Consider the following 21,979-nt stretch of genomic DNA (forward strand, 5'->3'; position numbering starts at 1 on the left):
CGTTTGTCTCTTGAGCTCCTCAAAAACATTTCGTTTTCAAATCACATCTTATAATCTTATTTTATTGTTCATTTAAAGAAAACATTAAAATTCATAGCCTTACAGAGTCAAATAATGTAAATGTAACGTTTAGGCAAAAAAACTTTTATTATTTTATTTCTAATATAACAACAGGTAGTAATCACTTTCTCTTTTTGAATTAGTTTTTAGGTGATAAAAATGCGTTAGAAAAATAGTATTAAGGTTATATTATATAGTAATTTATAGAAAAATGATTTGATTATCTTCCTCTATTAATCGCTATCTAACTTATGTCATTACTACCAATTGCATGCTCCAGATACTACCACTATTTCCTCACAAAGGCAAACTATGAGCAAGAGCGCAAAGTATATATAAGAGTCGTTGCGTAAAACTAGATGTCCAATTTGTCAATTGATAAAAGTTTGTGCGTACAGAGTTCATTTTACTGTCGAGAATGCTTTATTACATGATCTTTCTATTTTGCCTGATCTCGGACACGATTTCTGAAGATACCAAATCGCCGCGTATAGTGATCGTTGGTGCTGGCGCATCTGGCATCGCGGCTGCAGCGAAGTTGCTCGAAAATGATTTTCAAAATATCATTATTTTGGAAGCCGAGAATCGAATCGGTGGACGAGTGAACACAGTAAAGTTTGGTGAGTCCAGCTTCGACTTCGAGATAATGATACAGCATTCAAAATTCAAGATTGAAACGGCTCATTTACGTTCGTAGACGAGTACGCAATTGATTTAGGCGCGCAATGGATTCATGGAGAAAAGGGAAACGTTGCATACGAATTGGTAGCTCCATTGAATATTACGGATCATTCAGAACCAATTAACTACGATGTATATACATCCACCGGCGAGCTGATCGATAATAGAATTACGAAAAACATTACGGATACTTACCTAACTTATTTCGACAAGATAGAGGAATTCACGGGTGACAAGTGCCAACGATCCATTGGCGAATGTATCGAACACAAGTACGAATTTCGTGCTCTTATATCGCCGCTTCACAAGTGTGCTCAGGATAAAAAATTCTGACGAACGTATCTCGTAATTTGTTTGATTTATCAGAAATTTGAGTGCAATTGACCATTATATAAATCAGTCTACATAGTATTTGAAAGATTGCGAAATAGAGCGTTTCTGAAGTATTAAGTATTAAATAACATTATATTAAGAAATTAAAATATATTAGAATTTTTTTAATAATTCTTGTTAGTTATATTTTTTAGTAATTCTTTTTTTTTTTTAATTCATTCTTACAAATTATGATTTCGTATAACGAATCTTCTTTGGAATGAATTTAAACGAACCTAACTTATTATTACCCATTGTCCTGAATTCATATCTGAAGTGATGCGTACGTGTTAAGATATATTTTACACATTGATGTATAATGAATTTACATTAGGTTGAAAGACTGTTTTAAAAAATTTCCGGAATTAAATGAAACGCTACAGGAAGAATTACTGTGGTTTTTCAATATACTTCAGATCAGCTCCGATCCTGCTGACAATTGGTATGATATTGCGGTAAAATCGTATTTCGAGTATAATATATCCGAGGGTGATCAGGCAATAAATTGGAGGAACCGAGGATATGGTACCATTCTTGATATATTAATGGTTTGTGCCTCTTATCTCATTATATTATTTCTTATTCGCTGAATATCTTCATTTATCTTACATTTTTTAAACAGAAAAAATTTCCAAATCCAGAGGAGGAGTTACCTGTATTAAACAAAACGATACTTAATGCCGAAGTTACGAAAGTTGATTATTCCAGTGAAGATAATAGCGTGAAAGTAACAACGCTCGACGGAAAAGAATATATAGCCGATCACGTTATCATGACGCCTTCCTTAGGTGTGCTTAAAGCACAGTACGAAACTCTGTTTAATCCTCCATTACCGGAATCGAAAATTAGAACTATCAAAGTACGTTTTCTGTGTTCTCCAATTTAATAAAAGTTAACTTGATTAGCGATATTTAACTATTTACTTTAGGGATTAGGATATGGAAATGCTTGTAAAATATTTTTAGCGTTCAACGATACTTGGTTTAACACTAAAAAAACGAATAACGCAGGATTTAGAATTTTGTGGACTAAGGAAGAGAGGGAGAAGCTTGACAGCAATGTAAGAATTTAAAGTTGTGCTATAAATAAATAAATAAATAAATATATATATATATATATAAATTTAATTTTATGTAAATATAAAAATAAAACATATTTTTACTTTTTACAGCCAAAAACAAGGTGGATACCTTATGCTATAGGTTTCTTTTTTGTCGAGCACAAACCTCGTTTATTGTTCATATGGGTATCTGGAAAAGGTGCGCGATTGATAGATGATGTTACTGATGACGAAATTTTTGATCAAATAGTACAGCTGTTAAATAATATGCTGTCGAAAGATTATAATGTCACTAGACCAACAGCAATGATAAGGTATCATTTTTGCAGTTGGTATGTTCTTCTTATCTTTGTTTCTGACGAAATTCATTTTATTTGTAGAAGTAAGTGGTATCAAAATAAACATTTCCGTGGTACGTATAGTTTTCAGAGCATAGAAACTATAAAAACGAATTCTAGCGCGTTGCAATTGTCCGAACCAATTATAAAAATGGGGAGACCTGTAAGTTTGATTTGAACAATTTATAAATACAGTGTTGCTTATGTTACTACATTTGTTTCTTCTAGGTAATTTTATTTGGAGGTGAAGCTACTAACGAACACTATTTCTCTACAGTACATGGAGCGATTGGCTCTGGGTGGAGAGAAGCTGAAAGATTAATAAGTCTTTATGATAAACTTAATAGTACAAACAAAAGTCCAATGACAAAATAATAAATTTTATTTAGATTAGAACTACAGATATATAACTTCATTATAATTTTAAAAATGACAATAGTCAAAATTATATATACAATTATATAATATAAAATATAAAAATGTTCGATTTACTTCGAGTTTAAAATGCATGCATATGTATTTTCATATACATATGTACAAAAAATGTGCGTAAGTATGTTTTACATATTTCAAATTACTTTCATTTATATTTCTCTAGAGATTCAAAGTCACGTATAGTTAACTTTCAGCAACGTGATACTGTAAAAAAATTTGTGCTTGTTTTATTCCTGTATCATAAGCACCATGTGTCGTAGAATAAAAATTTTCGTGTGTTGCTTCACCAGCAAACATGATGATAGGCACGTCCTAAGATAAAATAAATTTTTTCATTGCACCGACTATTTTATAATCAAGTGTTTCGATAATCTTACCTTATTATTATGTTCTGTTAGTTTACCCCATATCGGTTCTGACAGATTGCGTGGCGTAATGCCATTTGCGTCACATTTCGTTGTAATGTAACTATAACTACCTCGAATATACTTATTCGCGTTCCACTGTGTTCTCAAGCATCTCTTTATTGGAGATATTTTATAACATTTTAAATAATGTTTAAGTAAATTTTCACAGTCTATTGCAATTTGTTCTTCGCTCAAAGTTTCAACAATATAAGCTCCACGACCACCAACCCAACCGAGGAGTACACCTTCGTGATTAGGTAAAACATCAAAACCTGTCAGATCTCTAGTCCATACAGCCAGATTTTTATTGCAACGTACACCTTCTTTCCAAAGTAGTTGAAATCCTTTTGTATTAGGTTTCCACCATGAAATCCCAAAATCGAGGAAAACTTTATTTATTAACCCGAAACCTAAACATTCGATTGCCTGGCTGAAGAGATTCGGTAAGGATGGAATAAACATAGTCTTATAATTCTCTTTTAGATAACCAAGGGAACATGTAACTATTACACAATCCGCAAGAATACGAGTATTTTTGGAGACATTTAAAATAAGCGGAGAATTGAAATCATTTTGTTGCCACTCGATTGATTCTACAGAGGTATTTAGACGTAAATTTCCTTTACCCAAACTATCGGCGATAAGTTTGGGTAAATCCTTATATCAAGATTTAAATGAAAGATGTTCTGGACCCCCAACAAACTATAAAAAAAGAATATTATATTTGTTACATTTTTTTTTTCGAACAATAATTTTAACATCGAAATATTTACCTTAAATTTTCCCCAGTATTTCGTAGATAATTCGTCAAGACTGAAACAAGCATTATCTATTGCAAGAAATCTAATATTCCAATCGAAAATTTCCTTCTTTATGGTTCTTATTACTAGCGGATCATTCTTTTTATGCAAATGTTTGTTGAGAGAATTTCTTAAAACCGCATCGATATTTTCACAACCTATTTCAATATTTTTATCCTTATAATCCTCGCAATCTTCTAATGTATTACAAATGAGATCATCTATCTCTTCGACTAAAGCTACATCTACTTTACAACCATTGTTGCGAATGAAAATTCCTTGACCATCTCGACATTGTACGTCTGAGAGTAAATCATGTTTATAACATAATTGGGCTAACTGACTTTGATCACCGTGCACAAACTGTGCCCCGTATTCTATCCAAGCTTTATTCCATGGGGCAGATTGGATTCGACCACCGATTTCGCTTTGCGCTGTGAGAAAGTAAATAATAAATCATTCTCTTCTCTTCGTGGATACAAATCCTTCTTCAATTTCCCTTCAAAATTTAATTACCTTCGATTAATAAATAATCTTTGAAATTTGCATCCTCTAGTGTTTTCGCAGCTGCCAATCCTGCAATGCCTGCACCTATTATTACAAGTTTCGTTCTTGATATTTTTTGGTTTGACGCACTCAACGGCCTTTCCAATTTATCGAATCCATTTCTCCAACCACGTGTTCTACGTGATCAGAATTGTATTTTTCAAAATTAAATTTTTATTGTTTGTTTAACAATTGTTACCAATTTTTAATGTGTATGTACAAATTATTACCATTATAAATTTAAAGAATAAATAAATACAACAATATAGTAATATTCTGTTGAGAATGAATATAATTTAATTAACAAAGAATTTTTGTTTATTACTTATAGATAAATATTAGAAAAATTAATATTGTAAGGATAAATATATGTATATATGCATTTTATTTATCTATTGTTAAATATAAAACTAAAATATAAATCTCTCTTTTTTTGAAGAACTAAAAATAACAATAAGTAATTATTTATTAAATTAATAGCGTAAGGTATGTTTCTATAATGTGAAACATCAAATAAATCTATTTATTTAATTTAATTTACCGTGATCCCTTATGAAGAAACCTGGCTCTGGTTAAAGCGGAGACTTTAACCGCCTAAGAAGCATGCTAATCAATAGAAATAGAATATATAATTCAATATAAACGCTTTTAATATAAATTAGTTGTTTCATTCAAACTACTTTTTCAAACTGGAAAACAAACAAAAGAAATTAATAAAAGAAAATGTGAAACGAAAAATGTCAAATTATTTTTGTGCTAAATTACTAATTTTAAAATTTAAAAATTAAATTGGTACGATTTCACAAAATGCGAGTGTAAATTATAATTTTAAAGATGTAAATTATAATGCATAATAAAAATCAAACCACATATAGGATTTTTTAAGCCATGCAATGATCATAAAAATGAATTTACCTTAGAATCAATTATAGTATAATTATCCACAGAATCATTATGCACAAATAAAACCTTTTATTTCAGCTAGAATAAGTAATCAAAAAGACTACTTCACACCATACTACCATATTCCAAATAGAACCCAAATAATAATTATAGATTGAAAATTATTACAATTTACCTATAAAAATCTATTATTCTATCAGCTTCTCTGAAACCCGTTTCAACTGCGCCATGCACAGTAGAATAATAGTGTTCGTGTGTGGCTTCTCCGGCAAAAAGAATTATCTATTAAATAAATAAAATTTTTAAAACCTTTTTTCCCATAATTCAATTAAAAGAAATACGTACAGGTTTTCCATCAGCTGTTACAATAGGTTCAGATAAATCTTTAGTTTCTGCATTTAGTTTTTCAGTTGTTATGCTCTTAAAAGAATACGATCCACGGAAAAATTCATCAGTATACCACGACGATCTACAAATAATACAATACGTATCATGATTAGAATAATAAGAAAAGAATATTAGAATAACAGGAATAATAAGAAATCATTAAATGATTACCTAATCATTTGATCAAATTTCGAAATATTATATGTTTTACTCAAAAACATTTCTAGTAATAAATATAGTCCATCAGATATGTCATTATCAGTAAGTAGTTCTATGTGTCTTGCAAATTTACCAAAGATCCATGTACATAATACTCTTGGTTGGTAATCCACAGAAATAAATGCAAACACATCACACAGCCATTCATATTCCTGAATTATGTATGGTTAATACATTTAAAAAGACTATTATTGGTGTTGTGTATCAATATTAAAAACTGTAACTGTATACTTGTCCATAAGATTTAATAAATTCTTCCTTATCTTCCTTGGACCATATTAAACTAAAACCTGCACATTCTTCTGGCCACCATCTATGTGGGAATTCCAAGAATATTTTATTTACAGTTCCAATATTTAAACCCTAAATAACATATTGCAATTATATTTTGAATTAAATGTACACCAAGTGGAGAATTAAGTAGAGAAGTAGAGAAATTTGAATTAAGTAGAAAAATTCCCATATTATTTATTACTATTAAACCTTGCCTTTATTGCGTGTTGTTTCTTTTCAGGCAAAAGTGGAGTAAACATTGTGGCATGTTTCTCTTTCAGAACACCAAGAGATGGAGTAAATATAACATGAGATGCTATATATTTTGAATCATCTTTGGTTTTTACAATTATATTATTATTCGAAGTATAATCAATATTTTCAATATTTTTATTAAATTCTATTTTTTCCATTATTGGCAGATTACTTTCTGTGTTTGGTATTTTTTGCTAAAGCAAAAAAAGAATAAATTATTGTTTTACATATGTATATATAGATATACTGTAGTTATTATTGATAAAGATGTACATACAAATAGTAAATCAAATAATGTTTTGTAGCCACGATCCTTCCAATTAAGTACAAGATCTCCATCACAAGTCCAATAATTATTAATTTTTTTTGCAGAAACATCAAACCATGAATCACTACACTGAATGGAATTATCAAATTTATGCATCCAATCTAGTAACTGTTCGGCTTTATCGCGACTAGTAAAAGGATTTTCATCAAATATTTTATAAAATCTGAAATATTTAATTTATAACATAATTCAGTTTCTCGTTAGAATGATCGAAATTTTAAATATAAGTATTTGAATTTTAGCGGTAAAATCAAGCCGGATGTTGATCATCAACCTTGAAACGACAAAAGAAAACTATAGTGTATTTATTAAAACTTGTATACTATTAAATACAATTTCTTATATTGTGTCTTTATAATATTATATTATGTTATAAATTATGAACGATTCATATCTTTTCATAAAGAATGTGATATAAAAATATAAATTATATATATTTTATAAATATGTTTGCAAAAGGGTAAGAATTATTTCTAAATTGACTATATTTTTGAAGAAAAAAATTGTTTATATATAAAACTTTGTATTTTAGTAATGCTGATCCTGAATTGGAGAAATTGAGGAGAGAAGTTGATGGTCCTCCAAATTTAGATATTTTAACACTAAATATTCAAAGAGCTACAGCACAAATTCATGCCTCTTATTTATTTGAACAGATTGGAAGAACTACTTTGCAAAATATATGTTTATTATTAAGTTCTACTGCCACAGGCAAAACTTACAGTGGATGGCAAGAATTTGCTGCATATATGGGTTTAACAATGGAACAAATACGAGTATGTATATCTAAGTCTCTATTCCTTTAAACTTTTCTTTAACTTTTTTTGTTACAGTGCATAGATTATGACTTTAAAGGATTGCAAGATCCAACTTATTATGTATTATTGGCTTATGTGCAACATACTGATGCAACTATAGATAAGATTTTACATACGTTACAAAGAATACATCGTCTTGATATAATTAATCAAATAAAGGATAATATTACAGATTTAATTGATGAAATATCACAAAGAACTACTACAGATGGTATCATAACATTTATGTATCATAAAAGTAACTATGTTTTCAATTTAGTTTACATGAAAATTTCTATCTGTGTAGAATCAGCTTTGTTAAGACCAAGAAGTATACCAAAAGCTCCATTAGTATTAACTCCAATCAATTTTGTACACAATATACAAAAACATAAAGCAGTATCTGATCGTGTTATACAAGACAATTTAAAGAAGGTATTGTAAAATATTGGAGCAGAATTATGTGCTTTTAGATCAGTAAATTAACATCTTTTGTTTATTTTTTTGACAGAGTAAAAAATCATATGGCTGTATAGTTATGTTAACATTTGCTGATGATGGTTCAGAAATTGCACAACATGTAGCAAAAATATTCAGATCTAAAGAGCCCAAAATTGGAGTTCTCATACTTCAAGAACAGGAAAATTATGTATATGATAGAGCTGAAGAATTTATAGATGATTGTTTTAAACAGGTAAAAGAGCTTTAGATTAAAAGATTTAACTTAATTTAACTGTTAACTTTTTTTTAGGTGAATTTTATTATACCTATATTAACACAAGGATATATGGAAAGAATAAGTAATATTAGGAAAGTCTATATTGAAGATCAAAATAAGTTAGATGCAAAATACATAAGATATATATACTCTCTTTTAAGATATGAATATGTGAGAAATCAATGCATTAATTCTCGTGTAAGGTACGTTTATCAAAGTTACTATTTTTACTGATCTATTTACATAAATATTTCTTTTTTTTTTTAGGTGTATAGTTTCTGATAAAGAAGTTTTTGCAGTTGCAACAGCAAATTTACATCCAACTTTGCAAGCATGGTTTAGAGAAAGTGATATTGATGCATTTATTGACAATATTCTTCTAAAGAAATGTTCAAGATGAATTTGTATAATATTTCAATTTTATACATAACAGATAATATATTTAATCTATTTGTATACTTACTTATTCATAAAATATTCCCCATATGATTCTGAATTATATATATCATCTGATATATTTTCAGAAATATCATAATATATTTTAAAGGTTTCTGCAGATTCTTTCTTTGAGAAGATTTCCCCTTTTGCAGTAATAAATACATGTTTATCGTACTCATTAAAACATTTTGAGGAATCTAATAACTTATGAGGGGAAGCAAGTTTATAAACAATATTCCCCTCTTCACCATGAACCCACTGTGCTCCTAATTCCACAACATTATCCGCTGAAAAATATAAGAATATAATTGTTTTAATAATACACATGTATTTTTTTCTATCTTATTCAATAAAAATTGCGTTTTTGTATAGAAATGCTTAATAAATGTTTAAATAAGAATAATTTACTTACAAAATTCGACTGTATTTATTCTGCCACCAATTCGATCTTTTCCTTCAAGGATTATGATGTTTTCCAATCCTTTTTTCATTAATCTAGCCGCTGCGGCAATACCTGCAGCTCCAGCTCCAATAATTATTATTTTTGTTTCTTTAAACATTATTTTGAATTAATAACTAATTATTCATTTAAAGTATGAATTGAAATTAATATACTAATATAACGTCGTTATATAACTATAATGATATGATATCACATATTAATATCTCATTATATGTTATCTTAGTATTTGAAAAAATTTTTGAACATATAAATTGTTAAAAAACGTGTTCAATGCAGCATCGGTTCGTGTTGTACTGATCAGCTGATTCCAGAGCTCGGAAATCTATAGCGCTACGAAATCTATAGCGCTACGAAATCAAATAATATGAAATTTCATTGACGCAATAGAATAGTACTTTGATCTATTGAATAGAATTTGAGGATCATCATATATACATTTTGTAAATGAAGCTTAGAATTTCATTAATAAAGCGCAATCAAGTTCAAAAATTAATTCGTTTTATGTAATTAGTTTTTCTTACGAATAAAAATTTAATCCATCAAAACACTAGCGCCACATGACGATAAAACGATGAAATTTTCCTGTCTTTATTGCCGAATGTATACTCCTTGTCTTTTACGCTTACAATTGGATATATCATTGTTTCACACCATTCTTGTCTATCAAGTAATAATAGAATAAATAACTATTGCCATCTATTAAATTCAGTTAAAACATTGGCTGAAATTAAAATTCGGTCGATAAATAAAGAAGCATTTATCTTGCTTGGTATTTCTAGATGGAGTTGATAGGTGACAGCATCTTCGTAGATAAGGGGTTTCATTGTTTCCATTATACGATTTTGTTGCAGTGTTTTCTTTAATAATATTGAAAAAACAAATATGTGAATATATTAATTATTCATTTGAATTTCTCTTGAATCTTAGACTAAAATTAAATTAAATTAAATTAATTAATCTGTTTAATAATTGTGCAAAAATGGCGCAAGACAGAGAAGATTTGCCACGAAAGGTTAGTTTCCCTTTTTTCATTAATAATCACTTAAATAATGATTTCCAATTTTAGCAACTAGTAAATTAATAAGTATTGTTTATTATAGAAGTACAGAAGAGAGGAAGACAGAGAGGGCAGTACTTTAGAAACAGATGATGATTATGTTCCTTATGTGCCAGTTAAAGAGCGTAAAAAGCAGCAACTAATTAAGCTTGGTAAATTTGGACAGCTTAAGGATGAAGCGGCTGCTGGTATTATTGGAAAAAGTAGCAGTGAAAATGAGAAAGATGACGCAGATGATGATGATGAAGTGTGGGGAAGGAAGTCAAACATTTCCTTATTGGATCAGCATACTGAATTGAAAAAATTGGCAGAAGGTAAGTGTATATGTGTCTTTCAAAAAAAAAAAAAAACAAACTATTTTATGATAAAAAAATAAATTAATTGATGAAATATTCCAGCTAAGAAGGAAAGCGCTATGGAGAAACAGTTGAAGGAAGAAGAAAAGATTCTTGAGAGTGTAACAGAAAATAAAGCTTTAATGGGTGTAGCGGAATTGGCAAAGGGTATTCAATATGATGAGCCAATAAAGACTAGTTGGAGACCTCCAAGAGCAGTGCTTGCTGCAGGAGAAGCCCGGCATGAAAGAATTAGGAGAAAACTTAGGATTTTAGTTGAGGGAGATGATGTCCCGCCACCGCTGAAAAGCTTTAAAGAGATGAAGTTTCATAGAGGTATATTGAACGGTTTAGAACAGAAAGGTATTGTTAAGCCAACACCAATTCAAGTCCAAGGAATACCAACAGTGTTAGTTTACATTTATTTATTGTATAATTTCATTCATTTTTTTTTTTGTACTATACAAAATACTATACAAATTTTTCTTTTTATTGTAGATTATCTGGTCGCGATATGATTGGCATTGCTTTCACTGGTAGTGGTAAAACATTGGTATTTGTTTTGCCTATTATAATGTTTTGTCTAGAACAAGAAGTGGCTATGCCATTCATAAGAAATGAAGGACCATATGGTATGAAGATTACATTCTGATATTGTGGACAATAAAATACTATCATAATTAAAAGTATCATAATTTGCATCTATTATTTTCAGGCTTAATCATTTGTCCGTCTCGAGAATTAGCGAAACAAACTTACGATATTATTCGACATTATACGAATAGTTTACGACAGGCAGGTTGTCCCGAAATACGTAGCTGTTTAGCAATTGGAGGTGTGCCTGTATCAGAATCTTTAGAAGTTATTAACAAGCAAGTATTCTACTAGTAGTTTGATATTCGAATTTTCATTCTAATATTTCTGTTGCAATGTGTAATATCATTTAATATTTTACTACAGAGGTGTACACATTATGGTGGCAACTCCTGGAAGACTGATGGACATGTTAGATAAAAAGATGGTAAAACTTAGTGTGTGTCGTTATCTTTGCATGGATGAAGCCGATCGTATGATTGACATGGGTTTTGAAGAAGATGTGCGAACCATCTTCTCGTTCTTTAGGGTAAACATACAAACTTTACTACGATATTTTTTAATATATTAAAATGTTTGTACTATATTTGAGCATATTTCATGCAGGGCCAGAGACAAATGTTGTTATTCTCTGCAACTATGCCAAAGAAGATTCAAAATTTTGCACGTTCTGCTTTAGTAAAACCTGTGACAATTAATGTTGGTCGTGCAGGCGCAGCGTCTATGAACGTAATACAAGAAGTTGAATACGTGAAGCAAGAAGCTAAAATCGTGTATCTCCTAGAGTGCTTACAAAAAACTCCACCACCTGTACTGATATTTGCAGAGAAGAAGCAAGACGTTGATGCTATTCACGAGTATCTATTATTAAAGGGTGTTGAAGCGGTAGCGATACACGGTGGAAAAGGTACATTCAACTTTCATTGAAATATCATTTTATCAAGTATGTTACTCAGTATGTTTGAGTTGTGTAATTTTTCACAGATCAGGAAGAAAGATCGCGTTCTGTAGAAGCTTTCCGCGAAGGTCGGAAAGATGTGTTGGTTGCAACGGACGTTGCATCTAAAGGTCTGGATTTTGCCGATGTACAACACGTTATAAATTACGATATGCCAGACGATGTTGAAAACTATGGTAACTTAGTATGTTTCTGTTATGAGCTACCAATGATGAATTACTTAAGTAATAAATTTTGGTGTGCAGTGCACAGAATTGGAAGGACTGGACGTTCTGGACGGACTGGAATAGCGACAACGTTTATTAATAAAGCAAATGACGAATCCGTGTTATTGGATCTTAAACATTTGCTCATGGAAGCGAAGCAAAAGGTTCCACCATTCTTGCTGGAGCTTTGTTCAGAGAACGAGAAATATCTCAATTTAGGAGGTAAAATAATTCATTGTTATATTTATATCTTTCTTTTTTTTTTTCTATTAAAATGAAGAAACTAAACCATGTTATGTGTATGTTATTATGTTTTTTTCATTACATTTTAGACGAGCGTGGATGCAGTTACTGCGGTGGTCTTGGTCACAGAATCACAGAGTGCCCCAAACTGGAAGCTATCCAAAACAAACAAGCATCGAACATTGGACGTCGTGATTACCTGGCTAGCAATGCAGCTGATTATTAAATACGTAACTTCAAACGTAACTTTGTACATATTTTTGTAATGTTTTCTTTGTACAGTATTTTATTTTCTATTAGACGTCGATTTTGTAAATAGTACTGTGAAATTTGTATTTGTAATTAAAAAAAAAAAGAAAAATTATGAAAAATAAATACACTCTTTGTCTCTTTAAACGTGATGCTTTTATGTTTTCTCCATCTGTTAATTTGGCTGGTGATGCGTGAAACGATAATTTTTCAACGAACTTTTTATTCAAATTGAATCGAGCGATGATTCGAGAGCAAAATGGAAAAGGGGACAACGATTTTGCAAGAATCAAAAATAAAAAAGCTGAAGAGATGGAGGAGCGGCGAAGGTTGATGGAGAAAAGTGCCGAAAAGAAGCGGCAATTACGTCAACAGCACATTGAACGTAAAGAAACATTGGAAGCGGAGAAATTGCAACGCGCCGAGACAGCTACTGATCTGAAAATTCGGCAACTTAAACGCAGGCAACGACTAGCTGAGGAACTTGCACGTCGTAAACGTAAGGGCAACAATTTCTCTTAAAAATAAATGGATCACTATAAAGTTATTAATTATGCGTTTACTCACATGATGCAGACATCGAGTTGCAAGAATCGCTCAAGAGTAGAAAAATAAAATCTGCCACCCCGCGTAGTATGTCCGACGAGGTCTTCGAGAAGATACAAGCTGAAGTGATGGAAAAGAAAACGCAGGACGAACAGATACAAACTTCTAGCCCGTGGGATGTCAGCGAAGACTTCGAACTAAAGCAGCAGCAGAAGAAATTAAGTTACCAAAGGGATCTGCAAAATCAGATGATAGATAATCGACGTAGGCTGCGCGAGAAAGAAGAGGAGAAGCACCGCGAGCGAAAAATAATGGAGGAAGTTGGCGTGACGTTGCACGAGGAAAATTCGGAAGCGGAAAAGAGGAAGACAGGAATCGCTGCTTTGTTGCAAGCTGAGAGGGATGCATTTTTAAAGGCTCGACAGTTTTGGAAGGAAAAGAGGAGGGAAATTCTAAGGCAGGAGCACGACGAGACTGCGCGAATCATCGCCAAAAGGGAAGCTTTACAAAAGAGGGAAGCTGAAGGAAAGGTTCTACAAAGGCGTTGATTTATTTTGACACTTTTAATTTTATCTCGATGACGCGTTTTAGATTGACACCCAAGCAACGAAGGACAGTATGTTGGAGAAAATGATGAGCAAATTGATGGAGGAGGAACGTAAACGAGTGGAACGGGAAGAAATTTGCAGGGAATTATATTTGGCGGAGAAAGAACACGAACGTGCAAGCGAAGCGATTAAAGAGGCATCGAGAAAGAAACATACTGCGAGAGAACTTTTACAAGAAATGGTAAAATTGTGGTTGCATTGCATTACATTTTTTTCTCCGCATGGTTGTCGCGTGTTGTGAATAGAATAAATGATTATTAAATGTCGTGGAATTAATTAGGCAAGAACTCGGATAGCTGTGGCCGAAAGGAAAGCGAAGGAATGTGCAATCGATGCTGCTTTCACCAAGTACTTGGCCGACGAACAAAAGAAACAGGAGGAAAAGGAGAGACTAAAGGAGCGAACGCGACGTGAAAAAGGTATGTATATGTCGTCATTTATTGTTAGCACGAAAACGAGTAGAATTTACCACACATTTTATTTTTAGTTGCTCAGTATGGAAATGAATTGCGAGAGATTATAGAGCAAAATAAAATGCGACGCTCGAAGGAAACTAACATCGATGACGATGAGAAATGTAAGATCAAGTGTCATTCGGAGTCTGCTCTTGAAAAATTAAAGTCACAGGTGGTAAAGGACATGGTTCTGCCTTTATAAATAGCAACGCTGAAGATGAAATAAAATTTTTAATTCTACGGCTATTTATTGGTATACAGGTATATACATGATGATGCGCGAAAAACGTTGCTCTCGCGGCTCTTGCGGCTCTCGTCATTTATACAAAGTCCGTGTAAAAATACAGCAGCCCCATCTTATATCGGATATTAAGAGTACGTGATAAATTAACAGTCTCGCCTCGGGCGTGTCCAGTATCGAAAAATCGGACGGGAACAGCTAACTAACGAGTTTCGTTCTGCCGATCGGATTTTTCTTGGCAATCGAGGCAACTCTCGAGCGATCTCTCTTCTACCCTTTACCCCTTCCATTTACAAACGACTTCCAATTTAACGATCGTCATTGGGTTTAACATCAAAGAGATTACGTTTCAATTTCTTTCTTGCTTCTCTCTTTGTTCAATGTTTTCATGGAAAAAGAAGGGGTCGGAAGTAGCAAAACAAGCAACACTCGAGCGTTAGGAATGACTATATATATATATATAAGTACGAACGTTAGTTTTTTTTCTCGGTGACTGGCTAGTCGCCATAGTCGCTTACAAACTAATTTGATCGGTCGATCGTTTACCTCTCTTTTCAATGACGAGCAACTAAATTAACATACCTATCGTTAAAACTCATTGTATACTTGGAAACGGATAATATTCGAAAAAAAAAAAAAAAAAATAAACTCGTGCATTCCTGAGATCGTAGAGAGATATCCTCTTCTCGGAAGATCGTCGTTCAATAGATGATCGTGATGATCGTGAAACGTTCGAACTGGAATGTTACTATAGCTTCTCTATTTATCTTTTGTTCCTTGTTACACGCTATGTAAAATCTATGTCTCCATGTGTCGAATTGCATTTCGACGAATGACTCTGATATCTACGGGCTCTTCCTTTCAGCGAGCTGAAACGTCTGCCGAGAGAATTTCAAGGAAAAGTGTCCAAGCGAATAACGAGGGAATTAGGCGACATGGCCACTGGCTCAGAACCGGTCAAGTTCACGAATTTAACACAGATTGGTCTTAAAAGTAAAATCACAATTCCTTAAATAACCCATTCGCCTACGATTTCACTCGCTATTGTTTCCCGTTTTTTTTTCACTTCGGCGCAACTTTCTCACGCGTCTTCTTCTAACTTCTCTCGAGGAGAAAAGAGGCGGATGAAAGACAGAGAACTTTTCAATCGATTGAGAACGGTGTAGTAACATTAACTTTCCGTCTCGTTCGATAAATATCGGATTTTACACTACTAACGTGACCGCTTATACATAATATTAGGCCAATGGGTTAATTAAATATCAATCGCGTAAGACGAGATCGAAACGATCGAATCCTTTCTCAGTTTGGTGAGACTCGATCGTGACTCGCGCACGCGTACGTTGTATAACGTGTATATAAATTCACGTAAAAGTAAAATCACATATCCTTACGATTTAAGTACATGTACGCACGTATGTATACACACAAGCGGATTTGTTGTTCATTTGTTCGCAGCAACCGGAAAAATATTCTACTGGTTTTAAAATAAGAGGTGGGCAAACGAAGCGTGTCTCGATGGTTCTTTCGCGTTATGTTTCACAAGATCCTTTTAACGCGTGATTCCCTCTTGTACGATACGTTATAGCAGTATTTTTTTTTCTTTTTTCTTTTTTTAACAAACGAACAACGAAAAGATCGATCTTTGCCCACCTCCGTTCCTTAACGTTAACGAATCTGGTCAGAAATTTCTTGTTGCTCTTCGTCAACTCGAGACCAATCGTGATGCTTCTCTTCCAGCGTCTTAACGACGATACAAGCGTTTTGTAACGTATAATTCTCGCAAGTTTCTCCAGAAGTTCTTTCACGAAACCAGACAACACTTGCGAGCAATAAGATCTTCAGACGGTGGATCAAAGTAACTGAATGCGCCGGAGCAAACACCATTTCTATGGTGGCGGAATGATTCGAAGCAAATAACAAGTAACATTAACAAACGTTAGTGTAAGAATTAAATACGTAGATTACGTAGAACGAGCGAAATGAGAGGAACTTCAGACTCGAGTGCGTTACGGAGAAAAAAAAAAAAAAGAGATTCGAAGCGACTGGGAATGTTCGACGGGCATAGAATCGTTTCGACGTCGTTAAGCAATATTGACTAATAGCACCGCACAATAGTAATGAATGGTAAATCATCTGAGTACGATTAAACTACGATCGTTTTTTTTTTTCTTTTTCCTGTAGTAGCGTGGACAATCTCTGATAGACACTCTGAGAGAAATGCAAACTCATAGAAACACACAGCGGAGAACGCGTGTCGTTGATTCTCGTATCTCTTAATTACAGTCTCAAAAATATAAACAGCTCGACGAGAGTCTCGCCATCACTTATTCCATTGGAAATGCAAATAATCCGGCTGGTTTTACACCGCGGTTAGGAATTGCCGGTGAGTAGGAACCATGAGAATAGTACGTTAGATTAACAACAGCAAGTGCAGGCAGAAAGTAGCCAAGTTGACGACAAGTTGTTGATTTTTCAAAGAAACTTCGAAAGGACAGACTAGCTTCAGCTATCAGCCGCGATTTATATATTTCCCGAACGAATTTCTTTTCCTTTTTTGTCTCTTTCTTCTTCAGAGAAGCTTCTAAAAGATCACGAATTCGCTAGCAAGTCGTATGTCTGCTGACTTTCTGCTTGTTTCACGAAAAATCATCGCCAAAAAGGAAAAATCAAAAGAAAGTTCTCCTTCTGGATTGTAAGATTCTTTCTCCAAGTTTCGAACAGCGGTGTACGATAGGCACGATATAGTAACAGTTTTAAGTTATTTCTCTCTTTCACACCCTTTCTCTCTCTCTCTCTCTCTCTCTCTCTCTCTCTCTCTCGCACTCTTTCTTCCTTTCTCTCCCTTATTCGTCCGTAAATAAGACGATACATCACTCTGAAAGTCGCCTTTCGCATCGATCGAACGCTGATCCCTGAACTCGCTAAAAACTGCGATTGCAAACGAATCGGTGTGTGTCTCGGTCGATTTTTTCGGTGAAAGAACGAACGTTTCTGCGCGCTTTCCCCCCATCGAGAGGCGAAAATAGGTCTGCGATTTGATTTCCTTGTGCCGCGTCACGTGTCGATGCACAGTGCGTTAGTTGCGGTTAGTTTCTTTCTTTCCTTCCTCCCCTTTAAGTGAAATTTGGCCCCTTTTCTTTGGAAGAAGAAAACTTGGCTTGGATCGTTCAGCTAGCACTTCCATAGAACGCGGATCGTTTCGCGATCGTTTCGACTACTATAACAGCACACGATGATTCACGACGGTGAATTTGTCTTTTTTATTCCGAATGTACACGACAGACCGTCGTCTTATCTCTAGGAAGACGTGAAAAAGAGCGAAAGCGTACGCCGTATATGTATATGCGTGTGCTCCTCGTTATACGTACCGATAAAAAAATAAATTCCAGCACAGTAGAGAAACGGAAGAAGCTCATTTTGGGGTTGCGTCAACGTTTTACGAAAACACGCCCAGCAGCCATTAGACTAATGCGATAAAACGATTTGGTTCTTCGATGTTCGATTTCACTGATGATAAATATCTTCTTTTCTTTCTTTTCTTTTGATTTCTTTTTCTTTTTCTTTTTCTTTTTTTTTTTTTTTATTCCGTCGGACGTTCCTCGACAACGATCGACTCGAACTCGACAGTTTTTAATATTCATCATTAGCGAAACGAAGGCCGAACCACACGGGATGGCATGTAAAGGTATATTTCACCTGTGTACCTATCCTTGGCGACTTTGGCGGACGGGATTCTTCGACGCATCGATTCCTTCGACACGGGTCTCTTCTCCTAAAAAAGATTCTTCTATAATAAACGGAGATCTAAACGGTCTCTGACTTTATTTATCGTGGTCACGTGTCCGAGAAGAGAAACTCGCTCTCGGACAGCAGCACTTCGAGATCGGAAGGAACGGTATGGAGATCAGAATTGGCCGGTTCAGGTAAATCACCCGCACTGTTTCCGATTCCTGTAGGCGCTATTTGTCTGGCCCTGCCGATTCTGACTCTGTCCTTCTTTTTCGCCGTCCTTAACAGAACACCGGTCCGCGGAAGCTTCGGCCTGCCGGCGGCGTGCGTCGCGTTCGCCGCCACAGCGGGCACCTGCGCCACTTTGTCCGACTTTCGGAGCTTCACGCTGAACCTGAACGGCGGTTTGTAGACCACTTGCAGCTTCGCCCTTTCCTTTCTTGCCACCGAGTTCGCTGTTAGTTTCGCCTCTTTGGTCTCTGTGGGTCTTCTCAGAGCCACTTGCTGCTGCCTGGTTGCAGGCAGCCTGGCTCCTGCACCGGTCAAACCGACAGGCGTCGACTTGCTTTTCGGTAAACCGGCCGCGTTTCCGCTTCGGCCAGTTTCCGGTCGGCACTGAGACGACGCCAACAACCAGGAACGAACTTTGCTCTTGGGGTCGGCGTTTGGCTCGGTTTCCTTCTCCGCCTGTATCGCCGAGTAATCGATCACCTCCTTCTTGTGCTGCTTCTTGCGCTTCCTTTTCTCGTTGTCCGCGTTGCCCGAATTGCCATTGGTGGTCTGCTTGTCCCGGCTCGGGAACGACTTCTTCCTCTTGCTCTCTTGAACCGTCGCGGTGCTCGCGTCCGCCGATCTCTTTCTAGGAAGATCTTCAGCCGCGTTCGTCGCCGGCGTCCTCTTCGCCTGCGACTGCGACTGTTTCTTCTTCTTCGACGGATCCTTGCCGGTCTTGTCCGCGTTCCCGTGCGAGTCCTTATGCTTCCGGTGTCTTCTCTTCTCCCTGACCTTTCTGCTGAGCGGAAGCTTTGCGCGTACAGCCGGAGGGTGCACCGTCACCCCCTCCGTCCCCTCTGGCGGCAGACGCACCGTCTCCGTCGTCGAGCTGTGTATTATCGTGACTGACTTGAGTTTCAGGTCCGGTCGTTTGCCCAGCAATCGCATGCTCGCCACCTAAAATTCAAGGGAACAAGTCGTTAGTTTGTTAACATGACAGATAACCACGGTGCGGCGTGTTCTACCGTTGCGGGTGTTGACTTAGCGATGACAATCAACTACGATACTGATGACCGGTCAGCGTACTGGCCTATATAATCGCGATGGATTCATAATTAATGGAATTAAATACGACGACGTTCAACTAGCAAATGTTGCGGGTACTGTACTTGATGCCAAGAGTCTACATTTTCGTCTCATTCTAGACTTACTCTCAACACGTTTTTTATCAGCGCGGTTCCTCGATCGTCTCTGATGTAAAAATGATTTGCTATAGTATTATTTGGCGTTAGACAAATCTCTGCATTTCTCTGAAGAAACGATTCAAACTATGTTGTACGTAACAACGACAAGAGAGAAAATTGAACGAAAGAAAGAGAAGAAAGAGAGGGAGGAACATAAACTAATCCTTACCAATAGCGATACCGCAGCCAGAATGATCAATGCGGCTGCGTACCAGTGATCAATTATCCAACGACGGAATGTCGCTAGACTTTCGTCGGATAAGAGAAGTTTCCTCAAGGTTGCCAAAGGACCGCTTGGATCGACCTGATGAAATAATGAGCACATAAATAAGAAAACTCTAGATTCCCGCGTGAAATGTAAACTCTGACAAATAGGAGAAAATAAACCGCTGTTGGCGGTTGTTAATTATAAATGATGTCACGCACCTCTCGACATTTTTGGAAGACATCGCAGTATCCGTTGTAATCGTTGCACGGCGTTCCGGGCTTGGAGAACATATCTGGTATGTCATACGGCGGCGAGTTCCAATCGAAAGACGACCTACGCGCGTAACATCGATCATCGATACATATTTTATTTTTAACGTTGTGAAATGTAACATGTGCAGGGAGAATGCATGCGGTTTATTTTATAACGTACAGGCAAGGCTGATTTTCCCCGGGGAGACGACAACACAGCTCGCAGGCTTTCGTCGACGGATCATTTGGCCCTGGAATGCACTGGCAAGATTCCAATCCGTATGCAAGGCATATACTACCGGTGCACTCCTGCGAAACAAGAAAAAAAAAAAAGGGAGGACGGGGTAAACGACGTGAAGCACACGCTGAAAAACATTGGTTATCTGGATTCCTAAGCCGCTGGTGTGCTTACCCCCATGAAACACACGAATTCGCGATTGCAGATCGTCTTGTTAGGTTTGTTGATGGAAGGTGGACAGTACGGTGATCGACCGTCGCAGAAGCTCGCGTCGCGACATCCGTTGTCGTCTCTGCACTTGTCTCCGAACCGTAAATTGCACTCCGCGGTGCAACACGGACCCTGAAATTTGTAGCGAAAAGAGAAAAAATGTTATCAAGTTCAATGGAAAAATCGGGGAACGTATACAATTTCCGTATTGTACCGTATTTACCTGGCTAGGACTACAGATGGAACCTGGCGTGAGTGTGCAGGGTGTTTCACCCGGTGGTGGATAACGACGTTGCGGGAAGCAACACGAGTCTCTGCAATCCTCTTCCCATCCGCAATCACATTCTTCGCCCTCTTCGATAACGCCGTTTCCGCACAGCGACACTTGCGGTTCTGCAAACACACAGTTTCCCTTTAGTTTCCCCGCGAAGTAATTTGGCGTAGTAGTAGGTATTGTAAATATCAAGTATCGTCATAATTACGGTCGATAATTTTTGCTTTAAAATTTTCAGGTCTTCACGGAATAGACGGAAGGTGCTTAACGCATCGTGTGAGAATTATGGGAATATCGTTAAAATAACTTTCGATTGGGGAAACTATGACGGAACTATAACGTATAAATAATATTCCGCGAATATTCGATACTCGATGGGGAGAAGTAAGGGACGTAAAAAGCAGAGCCAGAGACTGACCGGTAAAGCAACCCTTCGGAGAACGAGCCTTGCTATTCAAAACTGGGTTTATGGCACTCAAGCTACACGGGCTGAAACGATTATTGTTTCGCTTGTCGCCGCTGGTAGCACGAGCGAACATAATGAAGTTTCCATCCTCTCCGCCGGGCGTGCATTGTTCCGGATCGTGCTGAAACAAAGTAAAGTGGTGCCTCGTGTTACGCGGGGTATCGACAGTCG

The 21,979-nt window shown here is 35.6% G+C and overlaps 6 protein-coding genes across 10 annotated transcripts in view; 4 read left to right on the forward strand and 2 right to left on the reverse strand.

Moving 5' to 3' along the window:
* The first annotated feature begins 361 nt into the window (after window positions 1–361).
* On the forward strand, window positions 362–2,907 carry LOC122536341 (possible lysine-specific histone demethylase 1-like). The gene is made up of 8 exons (XM_043668645.1): window positions 362–680; window positions 758–1,013; window positions 1,448–1,661; window positions 1,736–1,972; window positions 2,042–2,173; window positions 2,285–2,487; window positions 2,554–2,674; window positions 2,740–2,907. Exons 1-8 carry the CDS (start codon window positions 479–481, stop codon window positions 2,884–2,886), a joined length of 1,512 nt encoding a protein of 503 aa, XP_043524580.1. The 5' UTR covers window positions 362–478; the 3' UTR covers window positions 2,887–2,907.
* LOC122536337 (spermine oxidase-like) lies at window positions 2,876–9,946 on the reverse strand. Its single transcript, XM_043668639.1, is given in 12 exon segments — window positions 2,876–3,258; window positions 3,324–4,055; window positions 4,127–4,587; window positions 4,670–4,836; window positions 5,778–5,884; window positions 5,948–6,071; window positions 6,161–6,360; window positions 6,440–6,571; window positions 6,697–6,930; window positions 7,014–7,227; window positions 9,043–9,304; window positions 9,430–9,946. Coding segments are annotated over 12 exon segments (2,910 nt in total). The 5' UTR covers window positions 9,578–9,946; the 3' UTR covers window positions 2,876–3,129.
* On the forward strand, window positions 7,372–9,037 carry LOC122536347. The gene is made up of 7 exons (XM_043668656.1): window positions 7,372–7,524; window positions 7,597–7,840; window positions 7,898–8,093; window positions 8,169–8,296; window positions 8,373–8,555; window positions 8,613–8,782; window positions 8,847–9,037. The coding sequence occupies exons 1-7, from the start codon at window positions 7,511–7,513 to the stop codon at window positions 8,977–8,979; spliced, it is 1,068 nt and encodes a 355-aa protein (XP_043524591.1). The 5' UTR covers window positions 7,372–7,510; the 3' UTR covers window positions 8,980–9,037.
* A 328-nt stretch (window positions 9,947–10,274) lies between the features above and the next one.
* On the forward strand, window positions 10,275–13,269 carry LOC122536339 (ATP-dependent RNA helicase abstrakt). Its single transcript, XM_043668643.1, has 10 exons — window positions 10,275–10,492; window positions 10,581–10,851; window positions 10,936–11,281; window positions 11,371–11,504; window positions 11,588–11,744; window positions 11,833–11,995; window positions 12,073–12,373; window positions 12,451–12,600; window positions 12,670–12,852; window positions 12,963–13,269. The coding sequence occupies exons 1-10, from the start codon at window positions 10,460–10,462 to the stop codon at window positions 13,097–13,099; spliced, it is 1,875 nt and encodes a 624-aa protein (XP_043524578.1). The 5' UTR covers window positions 10,275–10,459; the 3' UTR covers window positions 13,100–13,269.
* A 49-nt stretch (window positions 13,270–13,318) lies between these two features.
* LOC122536345 (meiosis-specific nuclear structural protein 1-like) lies at window positions 13,319–14,959 on the forward strand. Its single transcript, XM_043668652.1, has 5 exons — window positions 13,319–13,621; window positions 13,699–14,198; window positions 14,260–14,457; window positions 14,557–14,695; window positions 14,764–14,959. The coding sequence occupies exons 1-5, from the start codon at window positions 13,366–13,368 to the stop codon at window positions 14,931–14,933; spliced, it is 1,263 nt and encodes a 420-aa protein (XP_043524587.1). The 5' UTR covers window positions 13,319–13,365; the 3' UTR covers window positions 14,934–14,959.
* The window catches only part of LOC122536336 (disintegrin and metalloproteinase domain-containing protein 10-like), a 72,945-nt gene continuing 65,925 nt past the window's right edge, over window positions 14,960–21,979 (reverse strand). For 4 of the 5 annotated variants that reach the window (XM_043668635.1, XM_043668633.1, XM_043668636.1 and 1 more), the window contains 7 exons: window positions 21,761–21,929; window positions 21,292–21,461; window positions 21,033–21,200; window positions 20,802–20,929; window positions 20,588–20,702; window positions 20,331–20,465; window positions 14,960–19,874 (listed from right to left, as the gene is read on the reverse strand). In XM_043668635.1, the coding sequence (XP_043524570.1) occupies window positions 18,810–19,874; window positions 20,331–20,465; window positions 20,588–20,702; window positions 20,802–20,929; window positions 21,033–21,200; window positions 21,292–21,461; window positions 21,761–21,929 (1,950 nt within the window). In that variant the 3' untranslated portion in view covers window positions 14,960–18,809. Of the gene's footprint in view, window positions 19,875–20,128; window positions 20,169–20,330; window positions 20,466–20,587; window positions 20,703–20,801; window positions 20,930–21,032; window positions 21,201–21,291; window positions 21,462–21,760; window positions 21,930–21,979 lie in introns of all 5 variants that reach the window. The other variant, XM_043668637.1, reaches the window with a different exon arrangement.

This window comes from Frieseomelitta varia, unplaced genomic scaffold, assembly GCF_011392965.1.
Source record: "Frieseomelitta varia isolate USP_RPSP 00005682 unplaced genomic scaffold, Fvar_1.2 scaffold_822, whole genome shotgun sequence".
Lineage (NCBI taxonomy): Eukaryota > Metazoa > Arthropoda > Insecta > Hymenoptera > Apidae > Frieseomelitta > Frieseomelitta varia.

Excerpts from the sequence above, each read along its gene's own strand:
- LOC122536341 (XM_043668645.1), top strand. The coding sequence starts at position 479 with ATGCTTTATTACATGATCTTTCTATTTTGCCTGATCTCGGACACGATT. Across the intron at positions 681-757 it reads AGTGAACACAGTAAAGTTTG|ACGAGTACGCAATTGATTTA; the intron begins GTGAGTCCAGCT and ends TTACGTTCGTAG. Across the intron at positions 2,675-2,739 it reads TTATAAAAATGGGGAGACCT|GTAATTTTATTTGGAGGTGA; the intron begins GTAAGTTTGATT and ends TGTTTCTTCTAG.
- LOC122536347 (XM_043668656.1), top strand. Across the intron at positions 8,297-8,372 it reads TACAAGACAATTTAAAGAAG|AGTAAAAAATCATATGGCTG; the intron begins GTATTGTAAAAT and ends TTTTTTTGACAG. Across the intron at positions 8,783-8,846 it reads TGCATTAATTCTCGTGTAAG|GTGTATAGTTTCTGATAAAG; the intron begins GTACGTTTATCA and ends TTTTTTTTTTAG.
- LOC122536339 (XM_043668643.1), top strand. The coding sequence starts at position 10,460 with ATGGCGCAAGACAGAGAAGATTTGCCACGAAAG. Across the intron at positions 11,282-11,370 it reads GTCCAAGGAATACCAACAGT|ATTATCTGGTCGCGATATGA; the intron begins GTTAGTTTACAT and ends TTTTTATTGTAG. Across the intron at positions 11,996-12,072 it reads CCATCTTCTCGTTCTTTAGG|GGCCAGAGACAAATGTTGTT; the intron begins GTAAACATACAA and ends TATTTCATGCAG.
- LOC122536345 (XM_043668652.1), top strand. The coding sequence starts at position 13,366 with ATGATTCGAGAGCAAAATGGAAAAGGGGACAACGATTTTGCAAGAATC. Across the intron at positions 13,622-13,698 it reads GGAACTTGCACGTCGTAAAC|ACATCGAGTTGCAAGAATCG; the intron begins GTAAGGGCAACA and ends CACATGATGCAG. Across the intron at positions 14,458-14,556 it reads GAGAACTTTTACAAGAAATG|GCAAGAACTCGGATAGCTGT; the intron begins GTAAAATTGTGG and ends GGAATTAATTAG.